Genomic DNA, 19,932 nt, shown 5'->3' with positions numbered 1-19,932 from the left:
ACACACACGATATCAACCTTTACCCTTCAGCATGGCTACTGTCACAAATTCCAGGAATTAACAAGCCTCAGGGGAGAATATGGAGAAACTGGAACAGCTGTGGACTCCGGAGGAAACATAAAATGTTCTGTTGCTGATGGTGATTCCTCAAAAAATTGAGTATAGAGATTCTATCTGATTCAGCATTGCCATTTCTGGGTGACAGCCCAAACAGTTGAAGAGTCTCTTTGCTTTCTTTTGTGTTTTGAAACAGGGTCTCATGTGGATGGCCTACTTTGACCTAGAACACTTCATCCTCCTGGCTGCACCTCTAAAGTGCTGGGATTACAGGCATGCAGCACTGCGTCTGGCCATAAGCAGGGTCTTCAAGAGGCAAGCATACACCCGTGTTCAGTGTTATTCACAACAGCCAAAGGGGTCAGTTTGGGCTGGTGGAAAGCTTCTGGAAACAGCCTGCCTAGCAATGAATCATCTTCATGCCATGGGACAACACACTTCTTGCCACGGAGCTACTGAACTGTGAACTTCAAGATCACCAAGGTCAGCGCATTTTATGTTACATGCATTTTACCACAATAAAAATAAATGGGTTAAAAAATTAACAGCATGATTTAATTTTACTAAAGATTCCCTGCTTAATCAAGTCTTGGCAAAATTTTGCTTTCTATTAAGGCTCTATTAATTCAGATGACCCTGGGGTCAGCCTTCCTGGAAATAAAGAGTTGACTTTGTGCCTTCAGGGCTAGTCAGAGGGACAGTGTGAGGGACGACTTGGTCATGAGGTTGAGGGCTATAGTTGGACAGGACAGTTTATCACAGGGTTGACTGTTGAGCACCCCAATGGATTACCTAGCCTGAAACTCCAGCAGAGGCTGAGCTGATTCAGGCCATGCTCAGACCCCAGGCTTCCTTTGATGATATTGCACAAGGACCTCTAGATTCCTAACTGGACTTTACAGGTCTTTGGTTGCAAAATCATTGTTCTGCCATCAAGTCTAGTGCTACACACTGATGGTTTGTTGACTCTTGGCATTATTTGTATATCCTGCAAGATGGTGAACCACAGCATCTTTGTGGCCTTTCACTGGATTCTGGGGTGCGGCAGCATGATTGACTTGGGGTCACTGACCTTCCTGCATCCTGGAGTGCTGCAGCATGGTTGACGTTGGGTCACTCATCTCACACAGGAAGGCAGTCCCCGTGACTCACACACCACTAGGCCAGGCTGGGCTTCTGCAAACTCACCTTCAATCTTGGTCTTGAAGTGAGGATACTGGTTGAGGATCTCCACCTGCTTCCTCCAGTCAAACTCGTTCCTCCAGTAGGACACCACTTTCTTCAGGTAGCTGGCATTGAAGCCATAGTGGAAGCGACTGCCCTCCAAAGGTGGGGTTGCCCGGAACCTATCGATCCTCTGGTGTAAGTCCTGCAGTGAAGAAGCCAGGGTGGGTGAGCAGAGGCAGGAGAGAGCTGTGTCTACAACTCAGAGTGAGCCCTGCAGTCACAAACGAACACCATGGAGGGGCCACACAGGGCTCATGGGTGTCACTGGATCCCTGAGGAGCTTATGGGTTCTCCCTGTGGACTTCAAATTCCCTTTCATCTATCGGTGGGATGGGGGGTGCAGGGAGAGACTGGAAGACTGCACAGGCCACACATGATCTGTTCTCCCTACCAGCATCTTCTCATTGCTTAGGTGTGTCAACAATTCTCACTCTAAACACACTAAAGCCATGTATAGGTCTGGAGCTGGAATACTTTGCAGGGAGTCACATACCAAGTTTTTAGGCAAGATGCAAGCTCTCTACTCTTTCCCTGATGTGAAGGACCAGCCATGGATGATCCCCGCATGAGCGGTGGGGCTGTGACCACAGATGAACCCCAGATCATCTGTGGGGCCATGGCAACTGATGAGCCCCTCATGAGCAGGGAATTCACACTCCAGTCAAACTTACACACAGGACTGAAGCTCAAATGCCAGACAATCATCACATGACTTCAATTATTACTTTTTTTTTTTTTCCCCCTGTGTTCCTTTAAAGACACCAAAGTTTGCTCACCAGGCAGTTAAATACAAGTGGTAGGCTACACTTGGCCTTGAGTCATGGTCTGCCAGTCCTTGCTGCACAGTATCAAAAGATCCTAGCTCAGATAAAAAGGACACAGGATCCAAATACAGTGGATTCAGTTCAAAGGTCAGCATTCCAACTGAGGGACGTGCCTGGTGCCTCATGGAGTGGTTCAGGTGTCGTTATTCCCAGAGGTTTTCATGTCCCTGGGCCTCCCACAAACAGGTTTGGAAACTTAGACTCCTTCCAAGTCTTGGCTCCATTCAGAAGGATCCTCAGAGCGCAGCTTCTACCATCAGCAGTAAGGGCCCAGCGCGCCCCACACAGGAACCTCAGCCACTTGCTCTTGTCTTCAGTCCAGTTTCCGGTCTCAATCCCTTCCTCCTGGGATCTTTTGTGACCTTTTTTCTAGAGCCTGATGACATTAATCTCTGCTGATGTGTGGGTCACTCTATCTTTGGATACTCCCTTCTTGCGGATGGATGCTAAATGCTGAGCTGTGTGAGGGAGGGGTCTCTGTTCTCCAGGCACCCGGTGGGGCACCTGTCACAGTAGCTGCATAAGGACCGCATGGGGAAGCAAAGGATGGGCTTTGTAAGGTCTGCCTCCTTGGGACCCCCCTTGGTCTGGCTCCTCCAGAAGACTTCCTTCTCTCCTCCCTCTACCCTCTGGCCCCTCCTTTCTGACTCCAACTCTACGTGGAAAGGCCAGGATCCTTAGACTTAGAATCCATCACCCGGGACCCAGTGCTGTACCATTCTCAGGGCCCACCTCTGAGAGCCGGCGCAACAAGTGATTGATGTGGGATTCCCCTCTGTAAGCTGTGAGTATGTTTTATTGCCATTGGTTAATGAATAAAGCTATTTTGGCCAATGATGTAGCAGAGCAAAGCCAGGCAGAAAATCCAATCCAATATATATATAAAGAAAGTAGGCCAAGTCAAGGAGACATCATGTAGCTGCCAAAGGAGAAGGACCTGGAAACTGTCTGGTAGGCCACAGCCCTGTGGCAATACACAGGTTAATAGAAATGGGTTAATTCAAGATGTAAGAGCTAGCTAGAAATATGCCTGGGTCATTGGACAAACAGTGTTGTAACTAACATAGTTTCTGTGTGATTATTCGGGTCTGGGAAGCCTGGAAATGAAAGAGCAGTCTCTGTTTACACGTGACAATGGACAGGCTTGGTGTGACGATATGATGGGCCCAGAAGTGGTCAACACAGTAGGGGCCTACCCAAGGCTGACCCTGTGGTCTCCATGTGACTGTATTTCCCGAACACTACTTCCCTCTATATTTGTGACTTCCATATCTACCCTGGGCATCTGCTCACTTTCTCCCTTAAACTCTGGACTGGCTGCAAGTGGGCATGAGGCTAGGGGGATGAAGCTTCCTTTGGTCTCTGATGCACACAGTGACATTGGAGAACCCTCCTGGGTCTTGCGTGGGAGAGGAAAAGTAGCCAGAGTGATGGGGTTAGAAAGTAGGAACTACCACTTAGGAGCACAATGCATCTGCCCTCAGGGGCTAGAGCAGACAGACAAAACCTCAAGATGGCCCATTTCCTAAGTTCCATCTTCAACCATGTCCCCACTCTGTTCTAAGGAAACCACAGCCAGTCTGCCCCTTTGGTTCCTACCCAGGCTGGGAAAGGGCGTCTCACCTTGATCTCCTCGTCTGATGTTTCCACCTTGAAAGGTCGGATGCTCTCATCTTCTCTGGCTGTGGGCTTTGACCCTGGGCCCCACCAGCCATCTCCGAGTGGTAAGGCTTCCTCCTTGTCCTGGGAGACGAACCAGTAGATGACAAGGCCCAGCACTGAGGCCAGGAGGAGTTCCAGCCACATGACTCCTGTGAGATTGGATGGGAAGAGAGAAATAACAAGCTGTAGCATTAATTAAATATGACTAAAAGGGATTCACTAATAAGCCTGCTTAGGAAGTTACATAGAAATAACTAACTGAAGGCCCCTGCCTCACGGTCACTAGAAAATAGCTGTAAACCCATCCAGAGCTGTTCCTCCTAGACAGCACAGAGAGCGGTAAGAAATCCTTACAGCTCTTATTTAGGAGGAGTAGGTGTGTTGAAGCTGTGCTTTTAAACTTGCTCATCAGAGGCCCCTCCTCTCATTAGAAGAGAGCAAACATTTGACAAACTGCCTTGAAGAAATGGCCTTTAGAACTGCCCAAGTCTTGTTAAAGGCCGTGTAACCAGGTTCTTCTGCCTCTGTGATCAGCAATTGCCAAAAAAAGAAAAAACCAGAAACCAAAAAACCAAAACACGTTGCAGCATAGAGATTTAAAAAAAAAAAGTGCCTTCATTTTCTGCGTCTGCAACACTGCTCAAAAATTCTCATGGGGTAAGACCTTCACTGCTGCCTGCACATGGAAGTTTGTGTAGAATCACACCACAACGTCCTACATACAAGGTGGCCAATTTATTTCCAGACTGATTTCCCCGAGAATTAGCAGGGTTCCCGATGGACAGCTGAAGAGTCTCTGAAGGCTGGTTGGATTTCTCGTTGGGTTGGGTAAATTTCCTTTACAAGGTGATTGGTACAACAAGAGGAGTGATTTGGCCAGGACTTGTTTCCTGGTAGGCCAGAGACTCTAGCTGCCAATGGGGTACTCCCTGGCACCTGCCCCAAGAAATCCTGGGTTTATTCACATTTGTCCTGTAAGAAAAATGTCAACAATGACAGAGCAAAAGGCATTCTTTTTTGGGGGAGGGGGGTTAATCAAGATGTGAGAGTTAGCCAGTAACTAAGTCTCTAGAGACAATGGGCCAGGCAGTGTTTAAATGAATACAATTTGTATGTTGTTATTTCCAGGGCTAAGCTAGCTGTGTGGGAGCCGGGTGGGACAAAAAGCAGGCCTGTCCGCAGCTCCACACTACAAGTGGCACCCAACGTGGTAATTAAATCCACTTAAAAACCTGAGAGGGCTTAAAAATAAGGGAAAGATAGTTTAACATACCTTTTTGCTGTTTGCTAGGACGTGCCGTAGAGAGATTTCCTGATTCAGCAATACAGGCAGAAAAAAAGCCGTGTTATTTTAAAACACAGCTTCCTCGGCTTTCCTTTACTAGAAAGTGGCGGTTTTGAAATACCAGTTTCTGGGCTGTGCCGCCACTGCAATCTCTGTCTGGCTCCTGCAGGAGACAGAGCTTTTGAATGGACCCTTTGGAGTAAAGTGCTATGATTTGTTTGATGGCAACTAGACTTGCTGTGTGCCTCAAAGGGGGTCATTGTGTGCCGTGGCTCAGAGGCACAAGCAGCTCCGCCATGCTAGCAGTGCAATGCACAAGGCTCAGAGGCACCAGCGGCTCTGCCATGTTGGGCTGGGTGGGGCAAACAGGCAGTACCTGTTTTTGACCAAGAACGTTACAGCTTAGATTTTTAAATGCTTAGTGATTTAAAACTGCAAAACAAAAATTCTTCTGCATAGTAAAATATTACGGATTCACAATAGGACAGATTCAGACATAAAAGACCTCTAAATGGGTCACAGTGTTGGATGAGTGTACGTAGGCTTGGGAGAGAGAAGAAAAAGAATATAGAGAATAAAGTTAATGCCTTAAAGAAAAAGGGTAAAGTCTTTAAAGAGACAGAGTACAGATAGTTATAGATTAAAAGAAATAAATAAAATAAGCCATGTAAAAATGAAAAACTCACAGAGAGTTTGGATTCTGTATATTATGTTTTCTTTAAAACTTCTGACTGTGAAGGAGCTAAGTACAGAGAGACATTTCATTATATGGGCTGCCAAGCTAAACCAGAATGGATATAAGGGTATTATGACTTCAGAATTTGGGTCTAAGAATATGATGCTTTGGAAAGGAGGTCCTTCCTTTGTTTTCACAGAGGATGAGACCCTGTGGATTGCTTCTATCCCAATATGGTATGATAGACCACACCCTCCTGAAAGGTTGCTGTGAACACCCTCAAAAAATTACTTTGCTCAAGTGCCGACTAAAATGAATCTAGCACACAGATTATACCATAAAAGACTTGAATAACAGCGCCCCCATTCAGCACGAAGCAGTTTGGAGAGAAATAACTACGGCCATATTCCCAAATATTGTTTATAAATGTTCTTTTACATTTAATGGGTGATATGATATAGATATAGATAATTAACATTGGTATGGATTTAAGGTCAATTTTGTTATACGTATATGTATTTCTGATCTTGATTAAGGTATTGTGATTATGTAGTTCATTTAAAAATGTAATGTATAATTAGGAAATATAGGTTGTTAATGGATAATCATCAATAATAGTCAAGCTTGTAGTCATGTTAGTTAGATTTTCTAGATACATAGAGATATATTTCAGTTAGATAGGCATTCTTCATATCTTTCAAAGACTACAAAATATGGCATTTAATGTTTTAATAACTTAGGGTTTTTCATGACAATGAGACACGTCTGCTCCTGGCAGCACCAATCTATTTCAAGAGGAAGATGGGCATCGAAGACGCTCCTATGGAGTTGGTTAGCCATTTGGGCAAGAAACTGCTCTTGCCTGGACTGTTGCATGAACTGGACATAGAGAACCCACAGAGAAAGGACTGCTAAACTCTCCTAAAGGTGAGATGGTCTTTCGGGGTTCCTGATTCATGAAAGAGTCTGCGAGACATTTTGCAGGACACAGCAGATGATGACTGAACTGCCTTTGAAATTTCCTGTTTCATGGAAATGTCTGCTGGATACTATGGGCCTGAAGGCCGAAGAGGGATGCCCCAATGGTACAAAAGAACTTTGGGTGACTGTACAGGCAGCGAGATGTCTCTGTCATTTCTAGAGTTTGGAAGTTGCTTATTTCTTGTTTGCTTAGGTAATATTATATCCTTCTGGAGTCTTTGATGGAGTTGAAGAATGGTTAGTTATAGTTTTCCTTAGTTATGATAAAAGATAAAATAGATACCAATATTTTAACTGTGATTCTTACTTGATAACTGTTTTGTTGTATGTAATTTTACTATGTTAAAATGAAAGCCTTTCTTTTTTTGTTTAAATAGAAAAAGGGGAAATGATGTAGGTGGGCCTTCTGTCTATGTGTTATTTTCATTGGTTAATAAAGAGACTGCCTTGGCCCTCTGATAGGACAGAAAATTAGGTAGGTGGAGAAAACAGAACAGAATGATGGGAAGAGGGCAATGAGGCAGACGCCATGGAGCCAGCCACCAGGTCAGACATGCTGAATCTTTCCTGGTAAGCCACCACCTCGTGGTACTACACAGATTATTAGAAATGGGTTAATCAAGATGTGAGAGTTAGCCAGTAACTAACTCTCTAGAGATAATGGGCCAGGTAGTGTTTAAATGATACAATTTGTGTGTTGTTATTTCCAGGGCTAAGCTAGCCGTGTGGGAGCTGGGTGGGACGAAAAGCAGGACTGCCCGCAATCCACACTATATTTTTTTTTCTTTCCGAGACAGGATTTCTCTGTGTAGCTTTGGTTATCTTGGAACTCACTCTGTAGACCAGGCTGGCCTCGAACTCACAGAGATCCACCTGCCCCTGCCTCCTGAGTGCTGGGATTAAAGGCGTGTGCCACCACCGTGCAGCTGAATGCCATGCTTCTTGTTTCAGCTGTGTTTTGTTTTTTTCACACAAACCCCAGAGTTTATGAGGAAGATTCTTCTGCGTGATCGCTTGGCGGTAGCTGTCACTAAAGACTGCCACACCCTTGGCTTGCACACGGCCGCCACAGCCTCACACAGAAGTGCTTCTTCAAGGTGTCAGCGCAGTGGCTGTGAACCCCATCTCAGATCAAGGCCTCTGTCCTTACCGACCACCATTGTCAAGGATCATTTGTGAAAAAAAAAAAAAAACAAAAAACCAGCCTTTGCCATGTGACTTTTAGTTTCTTTTGTTTGGGTTCTTTTAATTGCTGTGACTACAATCCACATTCTTAATCACACTAGGCCAGAACTCTTCCTCTGTCTCTTCATTTCCACATTCCGCATTCTGCCTTTTTAAAACATCCCTTTGTTCCAGCCTCTCTGACTATGTGCATGGTTTATGATTCGTGTGTTCCCAGTGCTGGGCTCTGTTGTTTGAAAGAAATAGTAGCCTTCAGACTCTGCTTTTTGTAATTATCCTGAGGGGAGCTCTGACTATGATCCTCAGGAGGCCACAGACCCTTGAGCTCCAGCCATTTTCCTGCCTCAGTCTCCCTAGGACCCAGGACAGCAGGCATGGATCACACGTTCGGTTTAATTTAGGCCAACATTCCTGAAATTGTGTATAGAAAAGTTGGAAGCCAAAGAGAAGATAGGTAAATCCACCCCACTCCTACTGTGTCATGAAAACCATGAACTATCCTGCGGAAACGAGCATGGTGGCTTTGACACAGCCCTGGATGTGCTCCTAGGGCACGTTCTGAGGCCTGGGACTTCTGAGGAACCTTTGGCTCCTGGTAGGAAGGTTTTCTGTCCACCTAGATCCCTGGGAGATGAGGGACTACCCACCCTATGGGCCGGACAGCAGGGCCTGGGTCTGAGTGGAGCTGACTGGGCTCCTTGCTCTGTCTCTCTAGAGGGCTGTCCTTCTGGTGGAAGAGGAGCAACAGGTCAAAGGTTCTGGAAGACAGAGTCCAGTTGTTGAGAAAGCATTAGGAAGCTCATCTTTGGCCCCCGTATCCTCTCTGTGTATTTCCAACAGTTTATTGAAACAGAAAGCACACACCTGTCAAATGTTTAATCCAGTTGGAGTATATTTATATGGTTGCTGGTGATTCCTCCATGTTCCACCCTCCCCTGGGCCCAATGCAACCACTTCTCAAATTTCTGTGGCTACTCATGGCCTATTAAAGTTCAGGAAATCAGATTATGTGTTAATCCCCGTTTGATGCCTGTTTGTTTGTTTGTTTGTTTGTTTTCCTCCCTCAAAGAGAAAAAGAACTTGGTTTCTGCAAACCAATAGGAGGAAGGCTCAGCCCAGACTGTGGCCTGGCTCCTCAGCTTCCCTTTTCCCAGGGAGCAGCCAGTACCGCTTTGATGGAGGAAGTAGGCTGGAACATGAACCGTGTCCTCAGGACAGTGGCAGAGGAGGTTTCATAAGATGCAATGTGTGCAGGAGCAGTGGGAAGACAGAACATAGAGGGGACCAGATGGGTGCAGGGCCACTCCAGGCAGTGGAAGTGTAGGCAGGAAAGCACCCTGTCTGTGTGTCAGGCTCTTCCTGGGTGTTGGTAGAGGCCCCAGGGTACCCCTATCCAGAGTCCCTTAAAGCTGATAATCAGGCCTGTGGGTGCCCTTCCTGGATCCACGAGTGTGCAGAGGGTCAGCACTAGGGATTCTGCCGCACTGTGGCTAGGTATTGGGCACCTGCTTCCTGGCGTGTGTGGGAGCTCACACGTGGAAACTGATTATGTTTGGCAAGTGACCTTACCAACCTCCCCAAGCCCGTCATCAGCCCTGGAGTCAACCTGTCTCTTCCCTCACACCCAGCATCACTAGGTACCGCACCACTGCCACACAGATTCGGCCCCCTCCATGGCCAGCTCCTCTCTGCTCAGACTCCCCACCTCATCTCAGATACCGCTGTGGCTTTCAAGATTGACACAATCCCCATTAACTAGAACCACAGGCACACTTAGCCCTCACACCAGCCAGCTTCCGGAGCCATGCCCTGTGAACACAGATGTGAGCTTTCCTACACATTTCCCTCCTCAGTTTTGTGTGGCTCAGAGTCTCTGTGACAAAGTTTCCAGGGAGACCAGAAAGGCTTTGCTGGTCTCGCCAGAGGGCAGCTTGGGATGCTGGGGAGCGGCCATCCTCAGCCTGTCTGGCTGAGGATTTCCTTTCCTTTCCTCACTCTTAGTGCCTGTCCCCAGGAAAGGCGTCCTTGATAACTATCAGCCAGGTGACAAGACCAGCATTCGTTGAATTAAAACAGACCAGGGATGGGCATAGACAGGCCTGTCTGACTTTAGTGGATTAAGGAAAGATGTTGAAGGAAGGGAAGAAAAAGAAAGAAAGAAACACAGACAGACAGACAGAAAGAAAGAAAGAAGGAAAGAAAGAAAGGAAGGAAGGAAGGAAGGAAGGAAGGAAAGAAGGAAGGAAGGATGGTTGGAGAGAGGGAGGGCTGAAGGGACGGAGAGGGGGAGGGGGAGAAGGGAAGGAAGAAAGGATTTTTGCACAGGTTTCTTTTTTCTTCTTCTTCTTTCTTTCTTCCTTCCTTCCTTCCTTCCTTCCTTCCTTCCTTCCTTCCTTCCTTTCTTTCTTTCTTTCTTTCTTTCTTTCTTTCTTTCTTTTTTTAAATCTAAAGCCACCTCTTCCCTGACAAAAACCTTACTCTTGGAGAAGGCGCACAGAATCCTCTGGAGCCTCTTGTCATGGAAGGTAGGGTAGGTGTGGGGACTGTGGGGGACACAGGGAGGAAGTGCCCTGGCAGAGCTGACATGTGCATCCAGTTCCCCCAGCCCGAGGCTCAAACCATAACAGATCCTGTTACCAGAACGTGAGACCGTGCCTGTCTCGGCTCCTGTCGTGGTCCCTAGCCCTCTGCACCACAGCCGGCACAGACAGTAACTGTTTTTTGGACCCAGCTGAACAGGTCCTGGAAGCAAATGAGCAAATTTTGCATGATTTCATCAGGAGAGCAGCAAGAAGGGGCAGCAGGAAAGATGACCGACTTGTCCAAGGAACTTGACAGTCAGCCCCTTACCTGATTGCAGCAGGGAGCGACCAAAACGCTTCTGTTGCTTTCCCTGGGGACAGCAGTGTCTGATCTCCTCTTCTGGGCAGGGTTATCCCAGTGTGCCTGGCCGTCCACAAGGACTCAGTGCTGGCTCCCGAGTCCTCGTCAAGCAGCAGACCTGTGGAGCTCTGCACACAGTAGCAGTCCGAGCCCTTGGGAGAGGCAGGGCAGACCGAGTGTGAGTGTCTACCCACTCGCTTTTGTACACTTGCACAGCCCAATGACTCAGCTGATCTGCTGTGTATCCAGGACAGTTATGACTCTGGACTTCAGACAGCAAACTGAACTTCAATGACCCGGAGGCCGAGTGCCAAGAGATCACTGCTGGCCCTCCATCTAAAGAAGGGACTCTGGGACCTAGGGTGTTAGGACGGCCCATGCCAAGCAGGCCTCTTTTTTGGTGGAGTTTTGGGTTATGTGTGGGAAAACTGCAACCTGAAAATATTATATTGAAATTTCAGAAATAATTCATAATAGAAACCCACGTGCCACTCTCGGTTGCGTGATTTCAGCTCCCACTGTCCCACCCTGTCCTACCTGCTTCCTAAGCCAGGCCTTAGTCCCCTGCTTCAAAACTGAATGCTCTAGGCGTCTGTTACTCACTCAGTGGTGCTCAGCTATCACAGAGACTGTCAGAATATGGCAGAGCTGTGTCCTGATTTCATTTCATAACAGGTCCGAGGCTCAGGTCCAGTGATATTGGCAAGGCTGTACAGAATACAGGCTGCGGCTACCATTCTCCTGGATTGTAACATGAAGGGGGCTTCTTGTTTTTTTGGGGTTTTTGTCTCGCCTGGCCCCCAGCTGTTTAGTCCCAGAGAAAAATCACACAAAGATTTCTATTAGTTATAAAGCTGATTGGCCCATTCGGTCAGGCTACTTATTAGCTAACTCTTACATCTTGATTAACCCATTTTTCTGACCTATGTTAGCCATGTGGCTCAGTACCTTTATCAGCTGGGGCAGATCACATCCTGCTGCTTCGGTGGTCTGGGCAGGAGTGGGAGGAATCAACTTCCTCCTCCCCAGAATTCTCCTGCTCTCCTGCATCATTTCCACTTCCTGTCTGGTTTTCCGGCCTATACCTCATGCCTGGCCAATCAGCGTTCATTTAAAACATGATTGACAGAATACAGACAATTCTCCCACAAGACCAAGCATAAAAATATTGTTTGACAATTTATGCTTAAAAGAATGTGGGATAAAAATAAACTGATACAATTACTTTGAACAATAGTATGATGAATTTTCAGAATTAGATAACATATTATCTTAAAACTCAGCAATATCCCTTCTGGGCCTATTTATAAAAGATGTTTACTTATATCATAAGAACATGTGTTTAACTATATATATAAAACAGAATTATTTTATCATAGGCAGAATCTGAAAACAACCCATATGTACCTCCTTTATATCAATAATAAATGAAAATCATCATGTTTTTAAATAGTCATAAATATTATAAAGAATCAAAAGGGTCATTTTAATTCAAACTCATCACAAGCATTGTGAGCAGTTAAGTCTCAAATTCAGATCTAAACATGGGCCGGTTTAGAAGCTCAGCTGGGCTATTTATACGGCCCTGGCCTAGGGCCAGGGCTTCTACAGCGATAGTTCTTGAAGACAGTGTAGTCCTGTATCCATCTAAACAGACCTGGAATTTTTTTTCCCTCTAGATACACTGCATGGTAAGAAACATAGAAACCAACAATCTGTAGTTTCTATAAGCACATTTTTTAAAAGTGACTCAGCTTAACTTTTTCCAATTTTTAAACCAGAAGCTTTACCCTGGACACAGCATGTGATGACTGGAACAGAGCATCCCTAGAAGAGAGATGCTATCAGGGCTGGCAGGCCTTTGAAGACATACCTGCCAGTAGGAGCTGGGAAGACCTTGGCATTGGCCATAGGGGGAGGGAGCACCCTAGACTGTCTAAGGCAGCCCTCCTCCCCCCAGTCCTCCTGCACGGTGCTGGTGGACTCCAGGTCAGAATGGAGCCCTGCTGGAGCAAGGGAGAATGTCACATTCAGCACAGGGACTTCAGTTGGGCAAGCATTCCCCTCTCATGAATGCTTCAGCCCCAGTCTCTACCTGCTATAGCAGGGAGAACTAGCTGTGAGCAGAGGTGGGCAGGATTACATAGCCCAAGAGGAGTGACGAGCAGATAGCAGAGGCTCCTTGCCCGGGGAACTTAGCTGGAGCCTGTGGCGAGCTTTCCCCGGGCCTGCCTTTTCACCCATGGTGACGGTGGAGGGGGAGGGGCCCAGCAGTCTCAACAGCAAGAGGGGCGATGGGATATTCCCAAGAGCAGTGAATAGGCTCCTCCTCTTCCTCATATCCTCATTGTCATTGGCTGTCATATTTGGGACTTTGTAGATGGAAGTTTCTGGTCTGCCCAGTCCCACAACCATTCAGTCCCAAAGAAACACACAGAGGCTTATTTGAATTATAAACCGTTTGACCTATTAACTCAGGCTTATTATTAACTAGCTCTTACAACTTAAATTAACCCATATTTCTTACCTATGTTTAGTCATGTTTTTTGGTACCTTCTCCCAATAAGGCATTCTCATCTTGCTTCCTCTGTGTCTGGGTGGTGACTGCAGACTAAGCCCTGAGTCTCTGTCTCCTCCCTTCTTATATTCCCCTTCAGTGCTGGAATTAAAGGCATGTGACTCCCTAGTACTGGGATTAAAGGTGTGTGACATCACTGCCTGGCCTCTACTGGCTTAGTTTTGCCCTCTGATCTTCAGGAAAACTCATTTATTAAAACATAAATAAAATATCACTATAGAAAATTTCTTTTCTGTGTATTTTTCTGGTCATTTGTCTTCCCTCTTTTGAGCTGCTCATTTCCCATCCATCAACTGGATGACTTTTTGCAGGGGGGGAGGTGTGGAGGCATGTCATATCTGGAGCTCAGTATAGATCAACCCGACCCCCTGTCAGACGTGGAGTTCTGTGGCTGTCCCTTCACTCTGTTGATGGTTTTCTTTGCTGTACAGAAGGTTTTTATGTCCTGTAATTGGCTCGTGAATTCTTGAGGTTTCCTGGCCTATTGAGGTCCTTCCCAGAAAGTCCCTGTCTGTGGGGTCTATATCGCCTTTGAGTTGTTTCCTTGATATTTCTCTCCAGCAGTTTCAGAGACTCAGGTCTTAATGAAGGTCTTTGGTCCACTTTGATTGGATTTTTGCGCAGGACGAGCGATGTGGCGTTAGTCTCCTTCTGCACTCGAATATCCGGTTCTCTCATTGCCATTTGTTGAAGCTTTCTATCAACATGTTTTCGACACCTTGAAATTAGGTGGCTGCCATTGTATAGGTTTATAACGGGTCCTCTCCTGATTTCCATTGGTCCGCGTGTCTATTTTTATATTACATGTCTATATTTGTGTGAGTATCATGATGCTTCTGTCACTATAGCTCTTTAATGGAATTTGAGGCCAGGTACTGTGATATTTCCAGCATCGTTCTTTCTGCTTAGGACTGCTTTGGCTATTTGGGACTGTTTGATCCAAATAGATTGTTTTGAAGTAATCTTTTTTTTAATGATTTGTGAAGCATATTGTTGGCATTTGGATAGGTACTGAGTTCATCCTATAGACCACTTCCACTAACCTGGTCATTTCCAAAATATTACCTACGTATTCATGAGCATTGGACACCTTTCCTTTTTCTAGCATCTTCTAGTTTCTTCTTCAGTGTTGTAAAGTTCTCACTGTAGAGGTCTTTCACCTCCTTTACTACATAGATTCCTTTTAAAAATTAACTTGAAATTTTTATTCCTTTATGCATATGGTGTTTGCCTGCATGTATGTCTGTACACAAAATGCATGCCTGGTGCCTGCAGAGGCCAGAACAAGGCACTGGATCTCCTGGAAATGGAGTTACAAACGGCTGAGTCACCGTGTGGACGCTGGGAATCTGATCATCTGGAAGAACAGCCTGTGCTCTTAACTGCTGAGCCATCTCTCCAACCCTGGTAGTTTACTTTTTAAAAGTTATTGTGAGTGGATTCTGATCTGTTTCTGATTTCTTTCATATAAAGCTATTGGCTTGATATGGTGCTTTTCCACCCCATCTTTCCTGAAAGTGTTTATCAGCTAAGTGTGTTCAGCAGGGTCTTTAATTATTTTTTTTTGTGGGGATGGAAGGGTATAAGAGTTTTGCTCACATGTGTGGTTGTGTAGCACATGTGTGCCTGGTGTTCACAGAGGCCAGAAGAGGGTTTCAGATCCCCAGGAACTAGAGTTACAGATGATTGTGAGCCACTATGTGGGTGTTGGGAATGGAACCCTGTCCTCTGGATGAGCAGCTAGTGTTCTTAACTGCTGAGCCATCTCGCCAGCTCCCTTTAGGGTCCTTTAAGCATAAACTCATGCATTTTAGCAATAGGTATAGTGCAGCCTCCTTTCACATTTGTATCTCCTTCTTTTAGAAATAAACCTTTAAGTTTCCGTGCACTGTTTGAGCCTTGTCCCTATGCATCCGCTCTGTGTTAGCTCTGCCCCTTACCCGCCAGTCTCAGCATGGCTAACCAGGTCTGTGGTCAGTGCGTAGGGCCAGGTGCCATTATTTCACTTAATGATGCCCTGGTAGGCAAGGGGGATCATGTGGCATTCTGAATGCCCAAGAGGGAATTCGAAGCAATTCCCTCAAGTGAAAAGTGAATGTTCTTCATGTATGAGTAAAGAAATAGATACCAAGTGCTGAGACCCTGGAGGATCAATCTTTGATCCATCAACTTATGGAGAAGGAAAAGAAAATGCCTGTCACATTTCCTGTGGCCTCACACACCATCCCAGTTCCAGCCAGTGTTTAGCAGTGATGGGCAATTTTCATGTATCTGTTAGGAATCTTGGAAGGCCTCCCCTGTAGATAAATGGGGAGCTTTGTAGGATGACTCCCTACCCCCTAGGCTGTAATGCTGTCCTCACCTGCCTATGCAGACCCACTGCCTGGAGGATTGGGCCTTCAGTGCAGGAGGTTCTGGATGAGTGAAGCTTTGCCATTGGCTATTTATGGGCTCATGTGAGCGCCTCTGACAGCCACAAGGGTGCAGCAAACACAGGCCTCTGAATTCAGCAACTACTAGAGGCATCTGCTCCAGAGGGCTAAAATGCCAGGATCCCTTTCCTTCCTGGATCTCCTCTTCTCTAGCCTCAAGATGCTGTGTGTCGGAGTCTCAGACGGCAGAGCAGTGATGGATGCTACCCTAAGAGCCAAGGACAGGAGAGCAGCCCTGGCCTTTGCAGCTGATCCCTCCGTGAGGTCAGGGACTCTTCTTAGAATAGTCTGTCCTTGGACAGTCTCTCCTGAGAAGATCTTCAGGGACCGTCATTATTCAAGGACACCTGAGGCCCTTTTAACAGCAAGAGAATAGGCCAGATGGGTGCTGGAGATCCCTTGTTCCGAGCCTGTGCCGGGGAAGAGGCATCAAGGACACACCCGTCTCCACAGACAGCCTGGCTCCAGATGGGTTCCGGGGTCCCAGTGGGGAGGGGTGGGACCAGGAAGGCCCCTGCTGTGGCTGATGCTGATGGTAGCCAAGCTGTACACACATCTCAACTGTCGTGCTGGGCTTTTGTGTTACGTTACCTGGGACTCTGGCTGTATCAGGGCAGAGGATCCCCACAGAGAAAGCACAGACAACAAGAATTATCAATAAAGTTCCCACTGGGCCACGCTGGTAAGACCCCATCTCAGTGTCTGCTAAGTTGGGAGGGTCAGTGCCATAGGGCTCATGGCGAGGATATGAAGACAGAGTGGGAGTTGGAGAATGGGGTGCCCAGGTTGGGTGTTGGGCGTGTCCTCAGTCTGAAGTCGCAGCCTGCAGAAGGTCAGGCAGTCCCTGTGGGGTCTTGGGGCTGGGCAGCTGCTTTTGGCAAAGAGCATCCTTCCTGTGGTTCACTGGGAAATGCCTGAAGGACAGGGTCATGACAGGAGGAGATTCATCAGGGAAGAGGAGGAAGCGCTGCTGTAGAGGCACAGAGTCAAACATGGACGATCCTTCCCTCTACCTCAGTCAGAGGGCCACGGGACCAACACATCTCTACAGATCTCACTGAGCTCACCCGGCGGAGCCTGGGGTACTCAGATCTTCTCATAGACAACTGCCAGCCGCACTACCTCTGTTCCTAGGGGTTGTATACCGGCTCAAGGGGTCTCATAATCTCCTGGCGTCTGCCTAGTGCAGTGTCCTGGACTACTTATTGGTGGCATCTAACTGCATCTCTGCCGTAGTCAGCATGGCCAGATTCAGAGGGCTCAGCAGGACCCTCCATGGTGGGGACGGGGGGACCTGGCAAACTCTTTTGAAAGGAAAGCCCCATGCGATTGTCTAAGAAACACATGGAAATTGGTCCAGACACTCTTAGAAATAAAACCATTTATCATCAAAGCTTAACCCTGGTGTGCAGTGGGGTGATGCATATGGGATGGTGAGAGGGGACTCTGGGTGGGGGTTAAGTGTGGACCTCCAGGGTGGTCAGAGGCTGAAACAAACATTAGAACGGGGTCATCTCTCCTCAAAGTGACTCCAGGGGAACCAGGGTTGCTGTGAAAGCCATGGTTGGTAGCAAGTGTCGTCACTGCAGCTCTGCGAGGGACACGAACTTGCGGATGTCCTGGGCCAGGAGCTTGGGTTCTTCAAAGGCAGCAAAGTGGCCCCCACGCTCCATGTAGGAGTAGGAGATGAGCTTGGGGTACTTGACCTTCACCCACTTTTCTGGAGAATGCATTATCTCGGAAGGGAAAGCAGAATAGCCGGTGGGCACAAAGACCTTCATCCTGCGGGGAAGAGGGACAAGGGTGAGGCAGAGGTGCTGTGTTCTCCTGTTTCCAGAGGGGACACCGATGGCCTGGGGAGAGCTCAGCGAGATCATGGAGCCATCGAAGGCTTACACTACCCTCCCATTATAGTTCCTGCTTTTCACTTACTAAGGACCCTCTTTGCCTAGGATGACTATGTAACAGGTCATGTGAGCCTCTAAATAACCACTTTGTGAGTCTGTTTCCTCGCTGTCATTTGAGGGTCTCCACATAGACTTTGTAAACCGCAATTCCTCTGTCACAGCAGAGCAGGATTCAGAGAACATCAGGATTCCAAGAACATTTTCTGTCTTTCTTATCTTGCCATCATTCCTTCTTTGAATTAAAGGCCAAGTAGTTACCAACCCCATCCCCAGAGTCCTCCCTCCCTGCTCAGCCAGGCTTACTTCTCATGCCTATTGACCAAAATGCCCTGGCCCAGGTTCTCCTTGTAGAAGCGCTGGGAGGAGACAATGGTTCCTGTTGTCCAGTAGATCATGATGTTGGTCAGCAGATCTTCCAGGGAGAACTTCCTGGGAAAGCACACAGGATGCCCAGGCTCAGTGAAAGCTATGGCTGTTAAGAACAAAGGGGCTGCCCCTTCAGGCTGGGGACATCAGGTAAGGCCTAGCTAGGGAGCCTAGGGAAGGGCTGAGGAATTACAGTTGCCACTCATGGCTGTGACCTTCTACAGCCCCAGCGATCCCTGGTAGCTGTCTGCCTTGCAGAAGGGCCTCTGTGTTGTGGCCACTGCAGAGCACTGCCATCCCTTCTGTGACACCTGCCGACCTCAGTGATTCAGCCCCATGGTCTTCTGAGCCTTAACTGTGACTAGGATATAGCCCCAAATGGCCTCCTAACCTTGCTGATCCCATCCAATCCCAGCTGCTGACTCCTCCAAAGGTCCCAACCTTGGATGTGTCCTGATGGGCCACAGGTCTATCACTGCCCCACCTGCCTGGTCACCCTTTCTGAGAACATCTTAGTCTGGCAGACGCCAATGCCCAGTGTGTCTGGGCCCGGCATTTCCAGGTTTTTCTGCCCTAGAATTGTGATCTGCCAGTGTTGGTCCCTGAATCACCCATCTGCCCCCTTGGCCGTGCCAGCTTTCTCTCCTTCCTAGGCTAGCCATACTACCTGTCACGTTACCCCAGGACCCCTTTCCCAGCTGCCCTCCTGGCTCCTCCATCTCCACTCCTGCGCCATCCTCGACTCTGTTCTCAGTTCTGCTTCCTGAGCTGCTCTTACTGCTCAGGGCTGTAGAGCGAGGCTCTTGTTGGCCCCTGATCTTTTCGTCTGTCTGTCCCATCCCTCTGTCCTTTCCTTTCCCTCCTCTGTAGGGATGTCCCAGCATCTCTAGATGCTGCCATCCACATTTTCTGTGACATCTCCGCCAGGACAACCAGACCACATGGGTCTGTCTCTCCCATATGATATTTTACCCTGGCTCCACCTCTGTGGATCTGGGCTCTGAAGGGACACCCCTGCTTGGATGTCTTGCAGTCTGTGCCTCGATGTCACCATGCCCAAAATGAGCATGGCATCAATGTGAAGCTCTGTGTCACATAGCACTGTGTCACAGGGACACACAATCACACCCTGACACCGCACTGTGTCACAGGGACACACAAACACACCCTCACACAGCACTGTGTCACAGGGACACACAAACACACCCTCACACAGCACTGTGTCACAGGGACACACAAACACACCCTCACACAGCACTGTGTCACAGGGACACACAAACACACCCTCACACAGCACTGTGTCACAGGGACACACAAACACACTCTCACACACCACTGTGTCACAGGGACACACAAACACAGCCTCACACAGCACTGTGTCACAGGGACACACAAACACACCCTCACACACCACTGTGTCACAGGGACACACAAACACACCCTCACACACCACTGTGTCACAGGGACACACAAACACACCCTCACACACCACTGTGTCACAGGCACACACAAGCACACCCTCACAGGCATGCATTCTCACTGCTCTACCTCTCCCTGCTGGTTTTCACAGAACCCACAAGTGCCACGAGCGAGGGTTCAGCTATCCTGCAATAAACGGCGTTTGCTACTTTGGGGACTTGCTGGCACACATATCTTGCCTCACCACCAACTGGAAGGCTGAACAAGTCACCGGACCTTGCTTGCCTCTACCTCCCCATCCCCTATACAGGACAACGTTGGCCATGGAGTAGAAGGTGCAACAAGTCAAGGACTGAAGACGGTTGCTGACTTCCCCGTGGAGTGCCTTGGGACCAGGATGGGATGGCAGTCAGAAAGAGGCAGAGCCTGGGGACTGGGTCCTTGCAGCAG

The 19,932-nt window shown here is 47.8% G+C and overlaps 2 protein-coding genes across 4 annotated transcripts in view; both read right to left on the bottom strand.

Annotated features, from left to right (window-relative positions):
- LOC148121981 (epoxide hydrolase 1-like) overlaps nucleotides 1–11,009 on the bottom strand; it is a 109,085-nt gene extending 98,076 nt beyond the window's left edge. The window contains exons 1-3 of one of the 3 annotated variants that reach the window (XM_087906075.1): nucleotides 10,748–11,009; nucleotides 3,732–3,919; nucleotides 1,246–1,426 (exon numbers count right to left, since the gene is read on the bottom strand). In XM_087906075.1, coding sequence (XP_087762201.1) covers nucleotides 1,246–1,426; nucleotides 3,732–3,914 — 364 coding nt within the window. In that variant the 5' untranslated portion in view covers nucleotides 3,915–3,919; nucleotides 10,748–11,009. The remainder of the gene's footprint in view (nucleotides 1–1,245; nucleotides 1,427–3,731; nucleotides 3,920–10,747) is intronic. The other 2 variants (XM_087906076.1, XM_087906074.1) reach the window with 2 other exon arrangements.
- A 6,147-nt stretch (nucleotides 11,010–17,156) lies between these two features.
- Nucleotides 17,157–19,932, bottom strand: part of LOC148121980 (epoxide hydrolase 1) — a 29,678-nt gene continuing 26,902 nt past the window's right edge. Inside the window, exons 8-9 of the mRNA XM_087906073.1 lie at nucleotides 18,001–18,126; nucleotides 17,157–17,572 (exon numbers count right to left, since the gene is read on the bottom strand). Coding sequence (XP_087762199.1) covers nucleotides 17,371–17,572; nucleotides 18,001–18,126 — 328 coding nt within the window. The 3' untranslated portion in view covers nucleotides 17,157–17,370. The remainder of the gene's footprint in view (nucleotides 17,573–18,000; nucleotides 18,127–19,932) is intronic.

The sequence above is a fragment of the Myodes glareolus genome, chromosome 5, assembly GCF_982192425.1.
Source record: "Myodes glareolus chromosome 5, mMyoGla1.1, whole genome shotgun sequence".
Lineage (NCBI taxonomy): Eukaryota > Metazoa > Chordata > Mammalia > Rodentia > Cricetidae > Myodes > Myodes glareolus.
Note: the sequence above shows the minus strand (reverse complement) of the source record. Positions and strands in the feature narration are given on the sequence as shown.